This window comes from Kwoniella shivajii, chromosome 2 (assembly GCF_035658355.1).
Source record: "Kwoniella shivajii chromosome 2, complete sequence".
Classification (NCBI taxonomy): Eukaryota; Fungi; Basidiomycota; class Tremellomycetes; order Tremellales; family Cryptococcaceae; genus Kwoniella; species Kwoniella shivajii.
In genome coordinates this window covers 210,452-229,341 of record NC_085909.1, presented here as the reverse complement: position 1 = coordinate 229,341, position 18,890 = coordinate 210,452, and the positions used below count along the sequence as shown (strand labels likewise).

Here is an 18,890-nt window from a genome sequence, read left to right as displayed (position 1 = left end):
TATTCTCTCTACATACTCAATCTGATTAATTGCTTTACACCAGGCTATAGAGTCATCGGAAAAACGGTCAGCTTTCTACAGTAAATGACCAGCAGTGAGAATAACTTACAGCCCAAGTGGTCACCTCACCGGATGCTCCAGTCAAAAGCTCAACATGCATAGTCAAAGCGGCGTTCCAGTCTCTTGCGCCAATAGCTGATTTGGTAGTTGCCAGTCAGCTATGATCACTTCCGTGGATCGTATGCAGCGCTAAGTACTGACCTCTGGATATGTTGTTTACCAAGTCTAAAGCTGATTTGGGAACAGAATCGTTATTCAACCCATCGAAGAGAATATTCAATCTTCTTTCGGTATCTTCTAAGACTTTCTTCACATTCGGCTGAGATCGCGGGAATAATGCATCAGCTGGGGTATAATTCTTTGGTATAGACACGGCCGGTTTGCTCTACTCAGCACAAGTTAACTCACAGGGAAATTCTTCTGCTTGACGTGGCCCAGTTCCTGTGAAAGGGTATCGAAAATAGGTTGTGACGATGGAGGGATATGTGACCTATCTCCAGGGGCTAAGATTCCTTTCAGATGAGCATAGCGCTACCAAAAGATGAGAAGATCGTATAACTTACGATGAGTCGCTTTTTTAGGTGCTAACGGTGTCTGAGGCTCTTGCTGAGAAGTCTTTGGCGATGAGTTGACTGTTTGAGGGGGAGGGCCGCTTTGTTGGAATTGTTGTGAAGCGGAGGGACTTCTGCCAGGTGGAGGAGGTCCTGCCATTCTCGATCCTGCAGGTGGAGGCGCAGCGTGTTGCGTAGGCGGTGGCAAAGCTTGAGATGGTCTCTGCTGAGGAGGAGGTCGGATTTGTCCCGCAAGAGGAGATCCTACCCTACCCTGCGGACCCAAGGGGGACAGAGCTCGTTGAGGTGGTGGTCCAGCCATTACTCCTGGTGGTGGTCCAGCTCTCCCTTGGGGCGGTGGGGGTCGAGCAGCGGGTGGAGGGCCTGCTAATGGAGTTCCACGGGGAGGGGGCTGCTGGAACTGTGGAGGTCGATTTTGAGCAGGAGGGGAAGTTACAGATCTTGGCGGCGGCGGACCTTGGCTGGAGACGGCTCGAGGGGCACCCCTGGGAGGCGGGGGCAGGACGCCAGGCTGAGGTGTTCGGGTGGGAGGAGGTGTGAAACCGGTAGGTTGAGCTTCGAACGGATTCGGCATGTTTGGGAAGGGAGACATAATTGCGGTGATCTTGGGCGCTTCTTTGTTTGCTGCACTTTGAGGTCGTTTGGGCGCAAGATTAGGGGCGTCGTTCCAACCTGGAATGTCTCGTCTTTGAGCAGCAGGGATAGGAGGAGGCGTATTGGAGCTGGGACCGTTAAGGGACCCGGCTCGAGGTGGTGGTGGAATCACACCTTGAGAGGCGCCATATGGCTGTTGAGGAGCACCATAGCCTTGGCCTTGAGTTTCGTTAGGTCTGTAGCCGTTGGTAGGAGTGTATCCAGATGATTGGTAATTAGGATTGGGCGCATAAGGGTCTGAAGTTCCGTATCCACCGTAAGACTGCTGCTGCTGTTGCTGTTGCTGTTGCTGTTGTGACTGCTGAGGAGGGTTGTATTGACTGGCTGCTTGGGGAGGTTGATAGGGTGCAGCTGTTGCTGGAGGCTTATAAGTATTCTGAGTCGGAGCGGGAGGCGGTGCATAAGATGATGGTTGGTTTTGGCCATAAGGAGCAGGCGGTTGACCAGCACTGTAAGGACCTGCAGTGGTAGGTGCTGCGCTGTAAGGTCCCGCAGATCGAGGAGTATATGAAGAGGTTCCTGCTGATGCATATGAGGTGGAAGCTTGAGGTTGATTGTTACTGGCTCCGAAAGCGGAGTTGGCAACCACCGTACCGGCTTGTACTCCAGCGGCAGTAAACAACCGATCTCTAGCTTTATCCAGCTCGGAGCCAGCACCGCCTGTGCCTTTGTAATCTGAAGGAGTCATCTTGACGAATTTCGCAGCGATGTCGACGAGACCTTGAGTGGCCAACAAATCGGCATACTCGTAGTATCGATCGTACAACCCAGCTAACCTGTAAGTCCTAGCACCAGCTTCGGCAGCAGCGGCTGATTCCGTAGGTGTTGCGAGATCCTCGTCGACGTAGCCTGTAGCAGCTGTGAAAACAGCTACCTTTTCAATGAATGATTGCAGAGCTTGAGCGTGAGCGGCGTATCGAGTTGTGTCCGATGCTGCTTCCTCCTCTTCAGACATCTCGTCGACCCAAATGCTGATCACCTTCTCCAACTTTCTTGCGGCCAGGTAGCACAAAGTAGCATCCTGTCTGGCTACCTTAGCAGACTCTTTGGCCTCGGGACTGTCAGATCCAGCGAGAGTCCTCCATCTAAATTGAAGTCGTTGGCCAAGTTGTTCAGCAAGCGTACTGAACTCGCTCTCCTTAGCGAATGTACAGACGACGACAAAAGCAACTTTCCATTCAGACAAATCGGCGTTTTGGACGATATCGATGAGATCTTCTGTGACAATTGATTGGAATACACGTAAGAATGGGAGAGAGGAGGTTTGTCGAGCAAAGTAGGCTTTTTGCGTAGATTGAAGAAGCTCTGGTCCACCTCGAACGCCGAGAAGAAGAGCGTCGGCAAATCGTTCAGAAGCGAGACATAGATCAACCGCAGACTTGAAATCGCCCATAACTAGTGCTTGCGTAATGAGTTTATCGATATCACTCTCTCCTTGAGGATATATCTGGAATGTGTTCTCCTTAGTGATTACCTCGTCGCGGACGGATGATGCTCGGCTACCAATAGTTGCTGCAACGGAAGAGTCTGTATATTCGTGGTTTTTGTGGGGCACGATGTGGTCGAGTGTAGGGTTTCGTAGTGTACCAGATGCCATGGAGGAGAAGAAGTCTGCGGCCGCAGCAGCAGGAGTTCCAGGAGTATCATCTTCATCGAACAGCCCCTTCTCTGATTTGTCTGTCGTAGAAGCTGTCTCTGAATCCTTGACACTCGCTGTGTCATCAGCGAAGGAGGTCACATCTTCAAGAGATTTCTCTACTGTTGGAGTTTCTACATTGGATTCATCCTTCTCATCAGGTTTTGCTTGTTCTTCTGAACTCTCGTCGGTCACGGTGACGGAAGGGAATTTGCCGATTGCATCTTGCACTTTCTTTTCAACTTCTTCCTTGGAGAATCCAAGGAGCTGCACGAGCTCTTCTCTCGAATCGGTCTTGAAGAGGGTCTGTAGAGCTTTCCAAGCAGCATTGTCGTCGCTTGCCCGTGCAGTACAGAACTCTGCAAGCTTCTCCTTTTCACCGGCAGTGGCATCCAAAGCGGTTGCTCGGTCGATTACACCTTGTTCAGTAGTGATATTGCGCAAGTGTACTACACCACTTTGATGTTTACCTGAAGCACCGGGAAGATTAGAAGTCGTAGCGAGAAGACCACCAAATCCGAAGGTAGCAGATACTGGACGACGAAGCCATTTAGGCGGTTGTTTGAGGGAAAGGACATCTGCAGTATCATTGGACGGTTCTTCACGACTGAGGGCGCCGAACACATCGTCTGCAGAAGCGGCAGCGTCGAGCTCTTGGGAAGGAAGAGAGGGTTCGCTGGTAGTTTGCAACGAATGTATGCCAATGTGACCATCAAAGGAAGCAGTAGCAAGAAGGTCAGGATTTCGTGGGCACCAAGTGGTTTGGAAAGACCAATCATTGCTGGCAGGAAGCTAACATATCAGTCATATCCTCTCGCATTGGTACTCACTTCTCCTATTATTTCGCCGGTTTGGGGATTCCAGCATAAAGTTCGGTTGTCTTTACCACACGAGAGAAGGAGGTCGGCATCTTGCTTGCACCATGCCACGGAAAGTACACCTTTGTGATGTCCGCTTAAAATCTACGAAGATCAGTAACGGAATATTCAAGAGTCGAGACTCACCTTTTCTGGGGCCCGAGTATTTCTAAGATCCCACAACATGATGATTGGCGATTCATCATCTTCTGAAGCAGTGATCAACCTCGTAGCCTATAAGCAGTTAGTCAATGCGACACCAGAATACAACCTGATGAGCTTACTGATTCAGGATGCCAGCAAACATCGCTCATTCCTCTCCTCTTGCCCATTTGCAAACCGGCAACACCGCCCACAGTTTCCATCCCTTTCGCCGCACCACCGCCGTACTGCAAGCTGACAATTTCTTTACCAGCTTTCAGATCCCATACCGAGGTGTAACCTGATGAAGATGAAGCTGCGAACACTCGAGCAACGGTGGGATTCCATTGTAAGGAGGTAATTTCGTTGAGTTTGGTGGAAGTGGGGCCGGGAGGTACAGGAGCGTTATTGGGGTTGTTGAGATCATAGATGTAAAGCTGTAGAATCATGCACGTGAGCACAAAGAATGAAGGATTGAAGCAGTAATGTAGCTCACCTCAGCATTGACAGCACCAGTCAGCAAGAGATTCTTCTGGATTTGATTGAAATCGAGACCTCGAACGGGACCAGTATGCTTATCGCTCTTGAAGATACGAGCTTCGTCGGCACTATACAATTAAAGGTCATGAGTGAGTTCACGAAATCTAGAACGGAGCTGGTGAAGAGACTCACGTCGAACCACCTAATATTTTCTCTGGGTCAAAGAGGTTCACTTCACCGGTTTCCATACCAGCAGCAAGCAGGCCTTTCGAGTGCGCTGAAGAAGGAGCAGACCAAGCAAGTCGATTGAATCTGCAAGTAGAATATCAGCTTACGAAGAGAAAAGTAAACCAATCATTGTTGATTTTAAATTGTGTGCAGGTCCCACGACACCTTCTCCACAAATCAAAGGTCTACTACTCACCGGCTGTTAACAGTTATACTGCCTTGAGCCGCTTTTCCCTCTCCGCCAAGCCTATTGCTCTTCTCATCACCAAAATCAGGAGCCCATATTTCCAGCTGACTCTCGTTACTGAAATTCTCATCTAACGCTCCTGCTACAGCACCAGTCGCGAGAAGAGGGGAAGAGGATGATGATTGATCCCATGCGAATGTCGCTGTTCGAGAAATGTCCTTCAACTTCATTTTTTTACTTTCAGTCTGGCGCTTCGCGCCGGGAAGTTGATATGTATTGAAGTGTGATGGACAGGTGAGAACGAAGTGTTATGTAGATATGTATGAGATGTGATTGTGTTATGCCATTGAGAGATGTATGGTGGGGTGTATTTGACTGTCAAATTGGGACCATGACGAGGAAGACAAAGCTGAGACGTGGCGCAATCCACCATGAAACACCTCAGCCGTGTGCCTAACACGCCATCGTCATCCTCCTGAACAGCGCGCCTCAGCCGTTTGAGAGACAGTGACCAGTGTGTGACTCGGGGCATGCGCCTAACTCACGACCATGTTCTCCACGTTTTGTGCCTGAGATATTATTTTTGAAGAATTGAAAGAATTGAAAGAATACAATAATAATGATACACTGAATTCGAATAACCCTTGATATATTTGTTCTTCGCATAACCATCCACTACAAGATATAGATCACGATATGCCTGACCCGTTCTTTCAATCTGATAAGAAGCGAAAAAGACCGAATAGAGCTGGTCCTTCCCGAGCAAATGGTGGCGAAGGACGACCATTGCCCTACGGAAAAGGTCAAAAACCCAAATCGTCCAGACGAGTAGAAAAAGATGAAGAGCTTTCATCTGATGCTGAGGGAGAGGGAGGAGGTGGAGATTTAGATTCCATGGATTTCCGAGCTGGGAGGGAAGATATAGCATTCAGTGACGAAGAGCTTATCAACGAGAATGAGACTGCTGCCGAGAAAAGAGTCAGATTGGCTAAAGGATATCTAGCAAAGATCAGAGATGAGGTGGAAGCTGGTAAGTGTAACAAACAATCCAGCTCCGGTGATCTAGGAAGACGAATCGCTAATATCCCATTCAGCCAATGCTGATACCAACTATGATGCTGCTGAAATTGATCGAGAATTGATTGCTTCAAGATTATTGAAGGATGTTGTGAGTGACCATTGAGGAACCGGCAGAAATGCATCATTGACATCGAATATAAACAGGCTGAACAATCAGGCAAAATTCATCTACTCATTGCTCCTCATGCTACTTCCGCCTCTACTCGTTTCTTACCTACTTCACCACACGTTCCGACATCTGCAGCTCTCACACCCAAATACCTATACGTTTCAACAAAACGAGGATCAATCATTCGATATGCCACTTCAACCCTCAAAAAAATTGGCAAACCATTTGGTCAGGCAGCTGGCGAAGGAGGTGGGCATAAAGGTGAGATATTATGTGTAGCGGCAAGTGAAGATGGCAAATTCATGGTAACTGGAGGAAGAGATAAGACTATCGGTGTTTGGAATGTACAAGGCGATGAACCCGTTTGGATGACCGCTTTGAAGGGTCATAAGGATGCTGTCACTGTAAGTCGGCTCTTGATCGCGGTATTCAGGTAGATAGCTTACTAAGGGGACGTTCAGTCGATTGCTATACCACCATTAAATAACCCATCTCATCACATCCTTTCAGCGTCTCTATCACGTCATTTAGCACTTCATTCATTGGCGACATTATCAGTGATAGATACTTTCTTCGGACATCAAGATTCCATACCATCAGTATCGACACTAAAGCCTACTTTGGCTGTGACAGCCGGATCGCGCGATAGGACCTGTAGATGGTGGAAGGTTGAAGAAGAAGTGCAACTCGTCTTTAGAGGTGGAGGCAAAACTAAATCCGATCAAAGTGGCTTATTACCTGAGGAGAGGAAAGAGAGATTGGGTGGTGGTTGGACAGAAGGTGCTGAACCTCAAAAAGATAGAAAAGGGAAAGGAAGAGGGAAGGAATTCGTTGAAGGTAGCATTGACGTAGTGGAAATGCTGGATGATCAGCATTTCATCTCTGGAGGTGACAGTGGGTAAGTCAGCTTCAAAAAGACCGGGATGTACGTTCAGCTGATTCGTATGGATTCGTTGATCGACAGATCGATATCACTCTGGCACACAGGGAAGAAAAAGCCCATATTTACTCAATCATTCGCTCATGGCCTTTCAGATTTAGTAGAAAGTGAAGAGCATTCTCTTACCGGTCCACGGTGGATCACTGCCTTGGCTGGATTGAGAGGAACGAATCTTTTCGCATCAGGTGAGCTTACTTTACCATCAGTGAAATCGCGAGTTGTGTTTTTATGGATTGGGATTGGAGGGGCTGACCACGTCAACAGGCTCATATGACGGGCAAATCCGATTTTGGTCTCTTGATCCCTCAATGAAGAATTTCACAGCTCTACCGCTCACCATCCCAACTAGAGGCTTTGTCAATTCCATACAGCTCCTCTCGTATCCAAGTACCACGATACAGGCATCTTCTTTCTCTGATGCAGTTGCTCAAAATGACCAGACAGGGAAGAAAAAGAGCGAAATATATATCGTGTCTTCTGTAGGACAAGAACCTAGATTGGGTCGATGGATGAATGACAAAGGAGCTAAGAATGGAATACTTGTAGGACGAGTTGAGCTGGATGAGGATGGAATGAAGATGATGATCTAAGGTAGAATCAAACTTGATTCTGCGACATATGTATACGTTGCCCCCGTACTATGCATGTAGATTGTATATACATCTCATATTCACCGCGCTAAAGCTCATGGTTTAGGTTGGGAGTTTTTTGCAATCTGTGTCCAATCAGGGACACCTGATGCTAGTTCATATACCTGCATATCAGCCAAGAGGCCATGGATATAAGATAAGGTTGGGTACAATATTCCAATGAGTGCCGGTGGGATATCCTATCAATGGTAGGTAAGTTGGCGATCGGATCTCTGTACATGAATTTGAATGCTTCTTTTGCCATAGACAGATCATCACCTTGACTAGCCAAGCAACAATGCTCTCCATGGACTTTCATGTATTTATGCCCAGTGATCCATGACGTAGACGTTACCATAGGACGATATAGTCAACCTTTTTCACACATCTCGATAGTCATTTCCGCTTGAGCCCAACAAGGCGTTTTTCGGATGTACCTCGTACATGAGGTCAAGGAAAACTCTCAAATCTTCAAGGAGATACATCCATGTCGATAGGTCCAGGTAGGAAGGAGTCCGTGTGGAACACATCTCGAACAATGATACTAGGTCTCTCGACTGTCATTAGAATCATTCAAAAGCTGCTTGTGGGAGAAATAGTCTCACCGCACCTGTACACTTTGAGGTATTCTGATTGGACCTTGAATTGTACCCCTTCATTACGATTGCAGATCAAAGTGATGTCCGCTTCATCTGAGCAGTACTGACAGGGAACCACAATTCTTCCTGAGTACCCATATATGACGACATAATGCGAGAGACTTATAGATGACGAATTTGCGCTTTTAAGACCAACATGAGATTGATATGCTGACAGATAAAACTGTGGGTTGGTACACACTCTCAAGGTGGCGATAGGGCAAGTATCAAAGAGGATGAGAAGAACAAGACGCCTGATGAGCAGCTCGGTCCACTTATATAAGGCGAAAATCGCATGGACCACAATGTCGTACGCATGATATCGTGTCAGAAAACTTGGATTGGTCCGACCATGATGGCTCAGTAGATACTACAGGTACAACTGTACATGCTCAGTATTTATCTTGATAATTGTGACTGACCTATACATCCTAAAAGTGAAAATAATAATAATCTAATATCACATCTATTCTACAAAACCAGCATGTTTTTCTAAACAGTCTTCTATCAATCTAACAACTAATTCGGTATTTATACTTATTTCTCCCTGCACAGTAAGTTGTCAGTTCAGTACTTACATCACCCCCTCATCGAAAGAAGGTACCGTATATTGGGATTAAGTGTTGACTTACCGTATCTCTTTCATCGCCTTTTGTACCACCTGCTTCTCTCCACTTCTCTTCCGTCAAGACTTTGTTGCCTTGCACAGCGATGTATTGATGATTTAGCGCCGTAGCTAACAATTCGAAATCACCTGATAGTGCAATTCACGACATGTTAGCCACTGCTTAGTACCTCTTGTCATCCTGGATAGAGATGGCCAAAAATATAACATACGTATAAAACCCCCCTCTTCGAATAACTCAATGACCAACGAACCCTCCTTTGAAGGCATCCAGAGCGCTGTGAATAATTCGTCACCGTGAAGACTGATTACTATCTGTTTACAAGTCATCAACAAGGACAACCTCGGATTAAATACCGAATATCGTGCTCGGAAGGACAACGTAAACCTACTTGAGCCCTTGCCATCAAATACACTTGGCGAGCTTTACTCATAGCTGATAATCTAGCTACATGAACTTCTGCAACACTCGTTAGACTCATCAAACCGTCGACCAATGCGTCGTGGTCGGTTTGATTCATTTTAGGCGATTCTTTCTGCCGACCACCACATTATTAGCCTTGCTCCCACATCGCAAAGAAGTCTGAGGCCATTCTATAATCAAATACTGAAACTCACCTGTCTATCAACGTAGACTACTACTGGTAACCCTTTTGAACCAACTTCTGATTGTCCATCGACACCCAACGAACGCATAACATTGGATCTGAATGGTTCCCAAAATGATTGACGAGCCGATACACTAGGTATCAAGGCGTTCATCTGCAAGAAATACGGAAACGTGAGCTACAGCCAAACTCGAATTATCCTGAAGTAACGTGTGACAGGACAAATTAGATGTAAGAACTCACTTTAGCCCATTTACCTACTTCACCACCTGCTGAATGGGCAGCCCCTAGATGCGTTTCCCGATGTCAGCTTCTGTTTGACCGCAGTGTACCACATTCAAATGATCAAGGGAACAAGTCAAACTCACATCGATCGATGATGACTACTTTTTCCAATAACAATGGCATCCCAGCAGTATTTCTATCATCCCATCCATTCTTATCTTCGATCGTAGCCGATGGCAGAGCATGTGCAAGGAACCAAGCGTCTGCCAAACGTCAAAGCATATCAGTATAATAGGCCCATATGGTTATACGGCAAGCGCATTTGACAAAAAGATGGATTCACTTTCTCCTCTGTCATCCCTCCAACTTGGATCTGATCCACTACGAGGAAACCAGACTCTTCTTGGAATGGGTACTGAGATTGATTCAGGAATGGTAGATGCCAAGACACGTGTTGCGCCTAGGAAAGCTTCAAGGACGAAATGCCTGCTTAACATTCGTCTTGTCAGACTCCTCAAATCGATATAATTATGACAAGGTAAGGGGGTATCATTGGATATGTGCTCTTACGTACACGAAATACACTGTCAAAACAAATAAATGTATACAGATCAGCTCATTCTCTGGCAGATTATTCATATAAACTGGTGTGCGCTTACCCAAGAACCCATCAGGTCCAGGTGGGTCATTGAAAATATACTAATGATTCAGTTGAGTTAGCACTGACCATTTGAGTACGGTCCTCTTAATCTACTCTAATAATCCCAACCATCGGAATTCAAGGAGTCAAGGATTACGACGTGACTTACAGTGACTCCACCCAATCTATATCCCCTTGAACCAATTTCTTCTCGTCCAACATCTTGATTGACAATTTTCCATCTATCTTCACCTGCAGCTACACCTCTTTTCTCACTTGACATTATATATCCCACTTCAGGGAATCTTGAATGAGAACCATATGAGCCAGACTTAGACTTGGAATTATAATTGGATAACCTATCTTTCATTTCCAAATCCATTTGTAGTTCTAATTCTTCTTCATCTGATTCTGGTCCCAACGGTAAATCCACCATTGCTTTATTGGTATTGGTAGTGGTAGATATAACCGAAGTCAGAACCGAATTTACAAGGTATAAATTGGAGAATACTTGATATCCTGGTAAACCTGTAGTTGTTCGAATGATATGGTGATGTTAGCAAGTCATGTTTTTCTAAAGAAGACCAGTAATCTGTAAAGGACACTCGCCTCCATCATATTTCGTTATTGTTAGATCTTTGTCCATATCAATCCAACCATCTCCTGCTTGTGTATTTCCTTGACCACTTTCAATTCCACATGTATTATCACCTTGACCGCTCATATCGTCTATACCGTCTAAATCAGATCTCCAAACATTTCCTCTGATCAGATCTTTCATCCCACTTGATACGGACCATCCTCCACCTCCTCCAACAAACCAATCTTTCCCTAAAGCAGAACTCGAACCAAAAGTCGATCCGTCTCCTGCTGCTTCTCCACTGGAATGATCATTATGTAGACCAGGCGTGAAAAGGAATATCAAGATGAGCAAGACTGAGGAAATACTGGCTCTAAGCATGAATCGTTTCGTCAAGTGAGGCAGGGCCAGGAATGTCATCTGAGGAGCCATCTTGCATTGAGAAAAGTTGAGGGGAAGCAAGTGTTCAAGGAGCTTGAGACGATCAAGCGATCAAATTGATGTCTGAGTATTGATAATACCTGGGGAACGCAAGGTTGGAACGCAAGGTAATCTAATTTCTGCAGAGTTGAGACTGTCTTGCTCTTGTCAATCTTAGAGCTATATCGTTGCAAGGGTGACCAAAGAAGTCGAGTGAAATATCGAATAATAGCTTTTACGTCGACGTGCCAAACATGACCGATTATCTAATTCTTTGAGATGGATGATCTTGTCGCTCTTGAAGAAACTTGATCAATCGAGGCTGTGACTGAGCTGTGACTACCAAGGTCTCTGGGAGATACGAAAGGGAAAGTTAAGCATGAAGGGTTCCCTATGGAGTGGATCATTACTCGGTACATGTATATTAAAGTTTATAAACAACGTCAAACGTTATTTACCCAAAGTTTGAACCGGGAAAAAACACACGCGTGATCAAAGTATCATTCATTCACCTCGTGAGATAATTGACAAAGTAGCAGTGATATATCACTCTGCTCAGCAACACGACGAGCACAATACGATCGTGTCTGACCACCCGTACGATTATCTATATATGCATGCAATGAATCCCAATCACCAATGACCACCGTGATAAGTGGTAAATGGGTGAAAAGCATTAGATCAGATCAATCATCACCTTTCTCCAATCTGACAGCTGCTCTCTTCTTCACTTGATCCAAATCAGTTTTATGTCCTACCAAAGTTCTGATATCTGATATCTTGTATTTGATCATGGTCGGTCTTTCCAATGACATTCCCCAACCTAATACTCTGACTCCTTTTGGTAATCCCATAGGCTCAAGCATTTCAGGTCGGAAGATACCAGACTGGAACGCAATCAACCAAGATCCGTCAGCTTAAGCGAAGCTTCATATCGTGATTGGATACAGAAGACAAGAAAATGCGCTCACATTAGCGATTTCAATCCATTTGCCTAATCCTTCGTGCCATGAGAAAACTTCCATACTAGGCTATGGGTGTGAGATTCACGCGTCAGTACATATACTAGTGAAACAGTGATATCTTGCTTACCTCTGTGTATGGGTTGTAAGCGGGTTTGAATCGAAGTTTGGTGTTACCAGTTTTACCGAAGAATTCCTGCATGAAAGCTGTGAACGATACATTATTCAGTTATGATACTCTGGAAGTGATTGAAACAAGATAGTGACATATAATAGTGACATACCGATCAAATTGCCTAAGGTGATGTTATAATCCGCAACTACACCTTCTACTTGGTGGAACTCTGCAAGATGAGTAGCATCTGCAGTCTCGTTTCTATGGGGAAAAGAACGCATCAGCAAATCGATGATACGTCTGGGATGCTTGACGACACCATGGTATGGATTGTTTCTCACTCACCTGAATACTCTATCAATACTGTACATTTTGGCAGGTTTGAAACCACCTTTTTGATTTGCCAATTCATACAACATCGCAGTTGAAATTGCTGTTGTATGAGTTCGTAATAATAATTTCTCACTTTCCTCCCTGGAGAAAGGTGCTCTGTATCCAATGGAGCCGTATCCACCTTCCTCGTGGACTTTTCGAATACGTTCATAGTACTCTGGTTCAGGTTGAAGTGACTTCACGGGGTCTATGAAAAAGCGCGGACATCGATTAGTAAATATTCATTAAGTATTCCATAACGCTTTGATTCTGTCATGAACGTGATACTCTACTCACTTTTCACATAGAAAGTATCTTGCATTTCTCTCGCAGGGTGTTGTTGCGGTACGAACATAGCATCGAAATTCCAGAAAGCAGATTCGACGAATCGATTCGTTGGCATTTCAGTGAATCTGCAAGTGCAACATTTTGTAGCGGGCCATGGCAAGGGGAGGAAAAGGTGAATTTGGAAGAACAGAGAAGAAGGTAAAGAGGTTAGCAACCGCGCCATCTATAGAAAGCATGAACGAAAAGTGACATACCCCATTTCGAAGAAGATATTCCTGAATTCCTCCCTGACTTTCAACAAAGGATGCAGAGCACCTCCGTCTGTAGGTTGACCGGCAGCAGCGAAGTTATATTGTTTGAAGGACGAGTCTTTCCATGCGCCACTGTGAATATGACAGATTAGCAAAAGTATCACTCTGCAGACAGCACTTATGGAACATGAAAAGGGAAAGAAACAACGAGACGATGAAGAAAGAAGAAGATCAAGAGAAATGACAACGTACGATTGTAACATTTCAACGGTAAGATCAGTTTCGAGTTGTTTGACTTCTGTGGAGAAATTTGCTCCTTTTGAAATCGAGTAGTGAATGTGTTTTCTAAGAAAGGATAGGTAGGATGGTCAGCTGTTGATTTCAGACATGTTGATCGGGGGTATCCCCAGCTGCTCAGCTTCACAAGACACCACTATCTCTGGCTAAGTACGAGTTCATCAACTCACTTGGGTGCAATCAATTTCCTCTTCTGTAATTCTTTCGTCACGCTCTCTCCAGAAGTGTGATCCCCTTTCTCTCTGATTTCACGAAGTTGAATAGCTGTCTCATCCACTGGTGCCTCGGCCTATCATATAGGGCGTAATAAATACCATTTAGTAATCGATCAATACGCCCAAGTTTAGATAGATGCGCAGTGAACCTGAAAGGGGATCAAAATGACTTACAGATCTTACGAAACCATTACCATCTTTTGCTATCCATTTATTCTTAAAAGCTCTTGATTGTCCTACTTTAGCTATACCTGGGCCTACTAATTTCTGCGTGAACGACAACAATAACTGAGGCATCAGCGAAATGTACTGATACACTTTATGGTTATCGCAAGTTATATCAACCTTCTCTGGTCAATCGTCCCAGGTGAGGAGGCTCTTTGTATCGGAGGATCTCCCTTTTGACGCCGACCCCGAATATAACAGGTGACAAATAAACTCACTTGTAATTCCGGTACTGTGATGGGTTCACCTTTACCTTTAACAGGCAATACTTGCCATACCCTAATTTCATGCGAACCTTTTTCATCTATTAATTTACCTTCTTCAGTCAAGATGTATGAAGTAGTTGTGATTTGTTTATATTCTACCATCTGTGGGATTTAGTTTTATGTTGATTAGCATAGTGAGTGTGTATACATTTGTGTTTTGGAGGTTCAATTCGAATTTCGTGATGATATACATTCGACTTTCTCTCCTGTTTTCCTCGGAATCTCTTCCTTCATCCATATATCTTTCTTCACCAATTCATTAGGTCCTTCGTCCCACACACATCTCTGGTTCCCACCCGCCCACCCACCCATCCGACCGTCAAACCATTTTTGAGAAACTCCTCTTCCCTAGCGGAGATACAACAACTCACCTCTTTACTACTCAGACTATCCAAAACACCTCTGATCACATTTTGGTCTTCTGTCGAGCTCAACGACTTCCCCTCCAAGGCAAGTTGTCTTGAATCTGAAATGGTCTCTTCTGATGATAAAGTTTGAAGAATCAATGATTGGATTGCCTCGGATTTGATTGTTGCCATCTTGTGAATGTTGCTTAACGACGTCCGACGTTCGACGTTCGATGTTCGATGTTTCTATCTTCCGTAGCTGGGGGCTCGATTTACAGTGAGATGGAGTATGGATATGGATCACAGCGGTACTCTATGAATATCACTGAGGTCGTCGATATACCACTTTCAAACACCAAGATCAGGATATTCAACATTTCACAAGGGGATTTCTTTGAGAGAAAAAGCACGGTTCACTCCGCTTCTGACTCGTAACTACCCAAATCAGACTTAGGCACGCCATAGCAAATATGATTCAGGTTTTGATTGTTCACCGCGTGCCTATTCAGTCCCTGCCTCGTATTTCTACTTGTGAGCTGTGATGGCCATCTAAGGAATGGGTGATTGCAAAGTACCGCAAGACAACGAACGAGGCTGTCTGCAAAAGGTGGGCTCATTCAAGATGAATTATAGATACATAAGAATACAGACCCATTCAAAGTAAAGCAAAAACAATGTAAACCTGACCAAATTACCAACCATGATTATATCCCGCACCAGCACCAGCAGAACCGCCCATGTACTGAGTATTATTGTGATTCACTGATGGTGGTGGTGGAGGAGAAATCATATTTCCAGTTCTATACGAGTCATCATATGGTAAACCATGACCACTTCCATACGAATCCCTATATCCTCGGTCCTGTGAAGGAGTATAAGGAGACATCCTACCTGATTGTTGTTGTTGATTTTGATTATACCTTAGATCAGAATACGATCTTGAAGGTGGGAAAGAAGGTTGATTGAAATCAGAATGTGATCTTGAAGGAGGTAAGAAAGCCTGTTGCTGTTGTTGTGTCAAGTCAGAGATGGACCTTGATGAAGGGAAGTTTGAGGAAGGTGAATAAGGTCTATGTTGGTTTGACGTATTTGTGCTCAAATTTGTACTTATACTTGAACCCGAATTCATATGTTGAACGGGTGGCGGATATGATATACCCAGAGGTGCTGCATTAGAGATCAAGTCTGTTGAACTATTTCATCGATCCATCACAAAGAATCAGCACGTCATTCATCTGGAACAGCAAAGCGAGATGAGGGGAAAGAAGGGTGATATTTACCTTCCATAATCACCATTAATTCCAGAATAGATGCCATATTCAGGACTTTGGAGTGGAACTGATCCAGGACCATTTGGTGGATATTCATAACCTCTGATCTGTGCTTGATTCGTATTGTCGACTTTTCTTCTGGATTTCTCACTCAACATCGAAGTTTGATATTCCTCTTCTTCAAGTGATATTTGAGGTAAAGTAGGTTGAGGCATTGCCCCATCCATCATCGCTCCTTTGGAATTCTTGATACCTCCTACAGCTCCTCCTTGAGCTATTTTCTTTTCCAATGCCGCATTTCGCGCTATACGTTGACGTTGTTTCTTTTTGATCAATTCGGATATTCTCTTATCCACTTTATGGCAGACGTATTCCTGAATCATGAGACGAGTCAGCATGTATTCGAAATCTTCATCTATAAGATCCGAAGCATTCCAGCGATGAACGATAAAGAATATTCGTCCCTCAACGTATGGTGATAACCTCCTCTGTTTAACATTTACTCACCTTGAGATTACCTCGGATATAACACAGGAGCGGGACATAAAAGACCGCCGCAACGATCAACAACAACAGTGAACCGGCGAAGATTAAGACGGTAGCTATCATAGAGAACAGCAACATTGCAGTTACAGCCGAGTTATCCCAGTAAGCGGGTATATCGCTGGTTTGAAATCCGTTTGCGTATGCGAATGAATATAGGACCAATGCATTGATCGATTGACGAGGCCCATCCGCTAGGAGGAGTCTCTTCCAGCCTATGGTACGAGAATGTCAGCTCTCCAAAAAGGCAAGACGGCCGAAATGGAGTGGGACAGTATATGAGGAGACAAGGCAATGTACGACATGGCGTAGGTGTACTCACCTTTGAAAGTGAAGAAGATGAAGAAAGCGAAATCATCTTTCTTTTTAGTCGATCCCTCGATATGACAGAACAAGCAGAAGTTGTCGTATGATCCTATTGATTGAATTCGATGTTCCAAGATTTATTTTGTCAACTTGTATTCAAACGATAAGATCAGAAGTCATGTTCACTCACGAAAAGAATAATAGTCATTCGCTATCAAATTGGTGAATGCATATGAGATATCACGAGAATCAACCACTTGTTTAGCTTTCCAAGTTTCGTAACCGAGCTTTGTGAAGAGTGGAAAGTAAAAATTTATATCAAGTCAGCATCTTATCAAGAAATATCGGCCAAACTATTTTTTGGATTTTTTGGTATAGATTGATTGATCAAGAGATAGAAACCGATCAAATTGACGTATCGGTGGTTTTTTAGGGGAAAAAAAAATTGAAACTCACTAATAAGAATGAAAATATGATACATCCTACAAAGACCCATTTGGCAATTTTGAATTGAACATTTACAGCGCAGTTATCACCACATCTTTGACTGATTGAATTTGTCCACTGTGTTATAAAAAAGAGTCAATGTCAGCTTTTCAAGCTGACTTGGCTGTAACGATTTCCATCTCCTCATTTCCGATTCCAGAAGATTCAGAAAAGCATATGGTTCACTAACTCACATGATCAGATAAGATAAAAGTAGTAGCTGTGAATATATCCAATCCATAAACAGCAATAGATTTGAGCAAGAATATATACCTGAATATGTATCTATTATACCCAAAAACAGAATATCAGTATTTATCTTATTCAAGTTGTCAACTATCTTATTCAAGTTGTCAACTGTCTTTTTGGAGTCCACTCATTCTGACAATAGATGAGATTTCGAAAGGTGATCCAGAATGAATCGAAAAGCTGAATTATGACTTACTTTATCCTTGTCCAGATATCTGTCTTATGAAATTCTTTTACGTTGACGAAATCGAACTGGTGAATGATTAAGTTGTCAGCGAATTATTCATCATCTGAAATTAATACAGTTTAGTCCTGACCTCGATTGAGGTTTTAGACTTTAGACTGAGGAAGAAGACCAATGTTGGATGAAGGAAGCACAAAGCCTACATTCGAGCCAGAATTTCTTACTCACTTTGTGATCAGGTACTACTTCCCTCTTCCAATCTGCTTCACAGCAGCACATGATGACTGCTTATTGCCTATTATCTGAAAAACAAAGCAAGGCGAGTTGGTGATTGGTGAGTGGTGGGAACTTCAACAGGAAAATTGCAAAAGAGCGCTGATTCCAGTTGGAGCAAGTGGGATATATAAGGGTTGGAAGAAGTCCCTTCGTCCAGCGAAGTGAAAGAATGATATTCTCTTTTATTGTCAATTCTAATTTGGTGTCTATCGATTACTTCCCCCTTGATGGAAGTCAATATATCGAGTATGGGAGAGCGCCAGATTCCAAAAAGATGAGAGGAGAATGGGAATGTTGATTTTTGACAAGATTGGTTGGATAGATGTGATTTATGTGATTTAGCTGATATGTGAGAGATGATTTATCGAAAGGAAAGGAAAGAAAAGAAAAGGAAAGGAGAATCAAAGGATAGACGGTAGTTTGATTTGTAGCTTATTTTTGCTTTGTGAACTTCAAATTGTCTGCTGAAAGACGTAATAGATCAAAAGAGTGTGTGATTGCAGTTGGTAAAGTAAGAGTTCCTTTTGGTAATGAGGTATGAAAGTGTCCCTTTTGGAAGTGGAACGAAAATTTATCAACTGGAATTCAGAAGCATACCCCTTACCCCAACTTCTTGCTCGTCAACGTACTCACCGTTATATGAATGTATGTATGGCTATATGATCATCTATCAAGCTGATCTACAGCATTGACGATGACAGGGATACTACTATGAGAGAGTGATGTGATGGATGGCTGAAGTAGAGAGTTGATACTGAAATCCAACCCAATGATTATCGTTGTTATCGTTGTTGTTGTGTTTTGAAACGCGTCCAGGGAGTAAAGAGTGGGTGAGTGAGATATTTCAGCTGTGAATGTACAATATGCGAATGTAATCTCTCTTTATTGTGTTTCTCGTATTGTACAGATGAAGATGTTGATGAAGGCT

At 43.9% G+C, this 18,890-nt stretch overlaps 5 protein-coding genes across 5 annotated transcripts; 1 reads left to right on the top strand and 4 right to left on the bottom strand.

Annotated features, from left to right (window-relative positions):
- Positions 1–8: 8 nt before the first annotated feature.
- Positions 9–5,045, bottom strand: IL334_001460 (uncharacterized protein; the record flags this gene model as incomplete). The annotated part of the gene is made up of 11 exons (XM_062933217.1): positions 9–44; positions 110–195; positions 262–379; positions 469–563; positions 624–3,703; positions 3,814–3,884; positions 3,927–4,013; positions 4,064–4,357; positions 4,417–4,528; positions 4,593–4,712; positions 4,825–5,045. 11 exons carry the CDS (start codon positions 5,043–5,045, stop codon positions 9–11), a joined length of 4,320 nt encoding a protein of 1,439 aa, XP_062789268.1.
- Positions 5,046–5,511: 466 nt separating this feature from the next.
- On the top strand, positions 5,512–7,534 carry IL334_001459 (uncharacterized protein; the record flags this gene model as incomplete). The annotated part of the gene is made up of 6 exons (XM_062933216.1): positions 5,512–5,845; positions 5,910–5,983; positions 6,040–6,408; positions 6,466–6,902; positions 6,969–7,129; positions 7,209–7,534. 6 exons carry the CDS (start codon positions 5,512–5,514, stop codon positions 7,532–7,534), a joined length of 1,701 nt encoding a protein of 566 aa, XP_062789267.1.
- Positions 7,535–8,677: 1,143 nt separating this feature from the next.
- On the bottom strand, positions 8,678–11,321 carry IL334_001458 (uncharacterized protein; the record flags this gene model as incomplete). Its single annotated transcript, XM_062933215.1, has 11 exons — positions 8,678–8,758; positions 8,844–8,965; positions 9,049–9,151; positions 9,229–9,372; positions 9,455–9,598; positions 9,688–9,731; positions 9,813–9,932; positions 10,013–10,234; positions 10,329–10,368; positions 10,479–10,837; positions 10,919–11,321. 11 exons carry the CDS (start codon positions 11,319–11,321, stop codon positions 8,678–8,680), a joined length of 1,782 nt encoding a protein of 593 aa, XP_062789266.1.
- A 674-nt stretch (positions 11,322–11,995) lies between these two features.
- IL334_001457 (phenylalanine-tRNA ligase, alpha subunit) lies at positions 11,996–14,839 on the bottom strand (the record flags this gene model as incomplete). The annotated part of the gene is made up of 12 exons (XM_062933214.1): positions 11,996–12,196; positions 12,281–12,340; positions 12,402–12,478; positions 12,556–12,647; positions 12,732–12,966; positions 13,056–13,171; positions 13,301–13,429; positions 13,550–13,642; positions 13,765–13,883; positions 13,984–14,076; positions 14,253–14,402; positions 14,672–14,839. The coding sequence occupies 12 exons, from the start codon at positions 14,837–14,839 to the stop codon at positions 11,996–11,998; spliced, it is 1,533 nt and encodes a 510-aa protein (XP_062789265.1).
- A 499-nt stretch (positions 14,840–15,338) lies between these two features.
- IL334_001456 (uncharacterized protein) lies at positions 15,339–17,965 on the bottom strand (the record flags this gene model as incomplete). Its single annotated transcript, XM_062933213.1, has 9 exons — positions 15,339–15,840; positions 15,928–16,292; positions 16,426–16,676; positions 16,784–16,876; positions 16,958–17,054; positions 17,224–17,331; positions 17,448–17,538; positions 17,699–17,754; positions 17,915–17,965. The coding sequence occupies 9 exons, from the start codon at positions 17,963–17,965 to the stop codon at positions 15,339–15,341; spliced, it is 1,614 nt and encodes a 537-aa protein (XP_062789264.1).
- Positions 17,966–18,890: the final 925 nt, after the last annotated feature.